At 51.4% G+C, this 4,657-nt stretch overlaps 1 protein-coding gene across 1 annotated transcript; it reads left to right on the plus strand.

The window, feature by feature from the left end:
* Nucleotides 1-385: 385 nt before the first annotated feature.
* LOC139026617 (uncharacterized) lies at nucleotides 386-2,880 on the plus strand. Its single transcript, XM_070441948.1, has 2 exons — nucleotides 386-428; nucleotides 2,099-2,880. The coding sequence occupies exons 1-2, from the start codon at nucleotides 386-388 to the stop codon at nucleotides 2,878-2,880; spliced, it is 825 nt and encodes a 274-aa protein (XP_070298049.1).
* The last annotated feature ends 1,777 nt before the right edge of the window (nucleotides 2,881-4,657 follow it).

Here is a 4,657-nt window from a genome sequence, read left to right on the forward strand (position 1 = left end):
TGGGACCAAGTGCGTGGTGAGGACGCACGGATAGACGCGTTGGAATTCGCGGAGTGCGTGCACTCGCTGCATACTACGGAGGCATGGAGGATAGGCGGGGGAGGTAGGGGGAGCGGCCGGCCCGCCGAGCTGATGTAATGGCAGGACTGAGGCACACGCGCCGCGAAAACTCGTGGGCAGAAGCGCAATAGCCGACAGCGACGACAAGCATAAACAGTACCATCGACTCTGCTAGATGCGAAGCTGATGATGTTTTACTGTACCAACGCAATTGTATGCGCCTTATCATCTAACGCGGGAGACGCCGCGGCCTACAGTCTCTTAGATGGGGGAAAGTAGAGGGAATCGGAAGAAAGGAACTGAACAACGGCAAAACATCCACAAAATGGCAGATGAGTCTTTCAAGAGGGCCTCTGGGGAGCGGCTGCGTGGGACTGGGAAGGGAGGGGAATCTGAAGGAGGGAATAGGAGGAATCTGGGTTCACGCAAGTCACGCGGGATAATATGAAACACCTCAGACCAATAAGAAAGCAAAAAACGAACGGGCAGCAAACAGGAGCCAAAAACGATCAAATCGTAGGACTACTCGGTTCTACAGACGCATGGGAGAAATAAACTTAGAGTGTAGCACGGTTTACTAAATTTATCACTAATGATATTAAATAGATATTGTGGAGACTACAACCCTTGTGTGTCTTGACCTATCCCTCTCCCCACGACCAGAAAGAACCCGCCCCCAAGCGCCTTACCCTTACTAGTTTTCGTACAAGTAGTTATCCTTTTTTAGAGCCCTGATCTTCTGTAAAAAGCTCCCGAGTGAAAAACACCCCGATCAGACAATCACAAAATGATGGTAGGGAGCGAATTTTCACCAGAACTGATAGAGATTAAGGACCAAACCCGGACGTTATATTTTTAGATTTTTAAAATTGTTATAAAGAGAAGAAGAAAGACGAAAAAACTAAACATAGCATGATAAATCTTACACATTATAAAAAAAAGGTAACAAAACCAACAACACACCAAAAAAAAGAAGATAAACGAAAAATAAAAAAACATAAAAAAGACCACAGAATAATGTCACTTTCAATTTGAATGGTGACCGAATGTATATCTTTATGAAATGAATTATACTACGATTCTCAGGATTGTTTCTGCAGCAAGTTGAACCTAAGCGTCCTAAACTGACGTTTCTTACATGGCACATTACATCTGCACCTACAACCCGATTTACCTGTTTCTCACCGTTCGCTGAGCCATCCACCATGCCACTATTTGACTGTGCCCTCCTTTCTTCCCTCCTGCATTACATCTTCTATATACCCGAACGCAACTCACCTTCTCTACTAGGGTCGCCCTCCTCCCTCTTTCCTGCCCCCTCCCATCCCCAAGAGTTCTCTACCCCGCTCCTTCCTCCAGCTCCTTATCTACCATCATCGCTCCGCATTCCCCCTGGCCCCGCAGCTTGGCGTTCAGCCTCCCCGCCATGCGCCGCCTAATGCAAGCCTGGGCCAAGCGGCCTTGGAAGCCGTAACAGCACTTTAACGAATCTGTCTCGTTCTTCCCATTTAGTATTGCTAGTAACTATGAGGCCTAGCTACAAGTCTGATTTTGAGGTTGCAGTAAATATCTAATATAAGTTAAATAATAAGTGTTCATTCAGAATGGCTCGAAAGCCAGTACGTTGTGACTGCCAATATAGGCGATGAACGGCGTGCATAGTGACGGAAGAGAGAATGAGAGAGAAGTTATTCGATGAAGACACATCGTGGCGCGTTCCCCAGATATCTACCTCTCTCACTAACTGCAATACGTACGTGCTCCGACCGAAATGTAGTATCCCTCACAATTTAACATTCTCTCATACTCTAGCACACCCAAAAAAGTACAGCCCCTGCCCATACTGGCCTTCCCCATGGATTCAGCCGCCCTTACTTGCCGCGGCCCACATTAATTAACCAGATCCCTCCCTGACTGCCTCCCCAGTTCCTCCCCCGAAGCTGCCTTGTCCATCCCAGAGCCTTTCTCTTTTTTGCCGGTCCTCTCGCCTAAACTGCAATCTAATTCCCCCAATCATCCCTCCTACTGCCTTCCCCAGATCCCCTCCCTACGGCCCTTCCCAGGATCCCTCCCTACTGCCTGCCCCAGGAACCTCCCTACTGCCTGCCCCAGACTCCCCTTCCACTGGCCCCGCCCCAGTACCCCCACTGCCACCCCAGATCCCCATTGCCTCCCCATCCCCCATGCCTGCCCCAGATTCCCCCACTGCCTTCGATAGATCCCCCACTGCCTGCCCCAGATCCCCCACTGCCTGCCCCAAGATCCCCTCACTGCCTGCCCAATCCCCCCACGGCCTACCCCAGATCCCCACTGCCTGATCATAGATCCGCCAGCTGCCTGCCCCCAATCCCCCACTGCCGCCCCCCAGACCCCCCGACTGCCCCTGCCCCAGATTCCCCTGCAGCAGCCTTGCCCAGAATCCCCAGCTCAGCGCGTACCCCAATCCCCCCACTGCCTTTTCATAGAATCCCCCCACTGCCGGCCCAGATCCCCACTTTGGGTCCGCCGCCAATTCCCTCCCCACTGCCTTTCATTAATCCTCCCACAATTTGCGCCTGCCGGCCACCGAAAGCCCCAGCGCCTTGCCACCAGAATCCCCAACCGCCCTCGCCCCAGATCCCGCCCCGCTTCGAACTTCATAAGAATCAACCCCACGACCAATGCCCCTCAGTTGTCCCCCTACGACCCGGCTCTTGCCCCAGAGCCCTCTCCGGCCTTCGCTACTCTGTAGTGATTCCCCAAACACTGGCCTGCCCCCATATAAATGAGACCGATCTCCCCACTGCCCTCGCCCGACTGAAATCCTCCTCTCATAGATGATCTCTGACCTCGGTATTCTCTGTCCCACCGTTAATCCAACCTCTTCTGCTAGCCATCTCCCACTATGGCCTCGCCTCGTGCATCCCCTGCACCAGGCACACACCAGACTGCCCCTCCCCTGTCTTGAATGTATTCTTTGTCTGCGTTCTCCTTGCTGTTTGATCTTCCATGATCCCCATCCAACTATAAGGACGCCCTTCTAATCTTTTGAGTTATTGTGTATTACGAGCCTTTCGTAGCAGAAGACAGTTCGACGTGTTTTAAGTTCTAATGAGGATGGCTCGGTTATTGTCTAGGTTCATACTAGAACAGTTCCAGTGCTTGAAATCTCTGCCTTCTCCTCAACTAAGCACTGACACCCACGTCTGAGCTGGCTCCCCCCCCCCCTTCCTCTCTGTCTGTATTAGTACACCGGAGATTGACATATGACGGGGTGAAGGTGATGTCGTTAGAGCGAGACATTAACCAAGAACCTTCGAAAACAGCAGGATAGACATCTCGTCGCCGTGGTAATGCAGGACCCGGGGGAAATGCCTCGCCAACCCACCCGCCAACCTGGGGCCAAGGCATTGATATACCAGAGAGGCCCTGCAAACAGGACACCCCCCCCCCCCCCCCCACAACACAGCGAGCACAAAACACACACACACAACACACAACACACCACACACAACACACAACACACACCACACACACACACACAAACACACACACCACACAACCACCACAAAACCAAAATTGCCGTGGACCCGGTGGTGGCCATCTTAAAGACATCAGAGAACCAATGATATAACCAGGTAACCCACACACAAACTACTCTGGCTGGTAAGATATGAGGTACACCCAACACCACAGAAACTCCCACTCTGCTTGGTAGATATGAGGGGATACACGCCACACCACAAACTACTCTGCTGGTAGATATGAGGGATTACACCCCACACCACAAGACTACTCTGCTGCGTAAGATATGACAGGCGCGTATACACCCACACCAACAAACACTCTCTGGTAGAATGAGGGGCGTGACACCCACCACCACAAACTAACTCTGCTGGTAGATAGAGGAAGTACACCCACACCACAAACTAGCTCTGCTGGTAGAATATAGGTACACCCACAACCACAACTACTACTGCTTTGCCTCAAAAGATAGGTGACACCCACACCCCACCAAATACTCTGCGAGGTAGATTATGATGAGGTACACCCACACCCAACAAAACTACTCTGCTGCTAACACTATGAGGGATACACCCACACCACAAACTACTCTGCTGGTAGATATGAGGGAAAGACCCACACACCAAACTACTCTGCTGGGTAGGATAGAGAGGGCTACACCCCACACCGACAAACTACTCTGCTGTAGATATGAGGGCGGTACCACCCACACCACAAACTACTCTGCTGGAGATATGCAGGGATACACCGCGACACCAACAAACTAGCTTGCTGGTAGATATGAGGGGTACACCCACACCACAAAAACTACTCTGCTGGAGATATGAGGGTAACACCCACACCACAAACTACTCTGCTGGTAGATATGAGGTAAACACCCATACCACAAACACTCTGCTGGTAGATATGAGGTACAGCCCACACCACAAACTACTCTCTGTAGATCGATGCAGGTACACCCCAGCACCACAAACTACTCTGCTGGTAGACATGAGGGATATACCCACACCACAAACTACTCTTGCTGCGTAGATATGAGTACGCACCCACACCACAAAAGCACTCTGCTGTGAGATATTGAGCCGGCGCACAC

This window comes from Salvelinus sp. IW2-2015, unplaced genomic scaffold, assembly GCF_002910315.2.
Source record: "Salvelinus sp. IW2-2015 unplaced genomic scaffold, ASM291031v2 Un_scaffold5273, whole genome shotgun sequence".
NCBI classification, from domain to species: Eukaryota; Metazoa; Chordata; class Actinopteri; order Salmoniformes; family Salmonidae; genus Salvelinus; species Salvelinus sp. IW2-2015.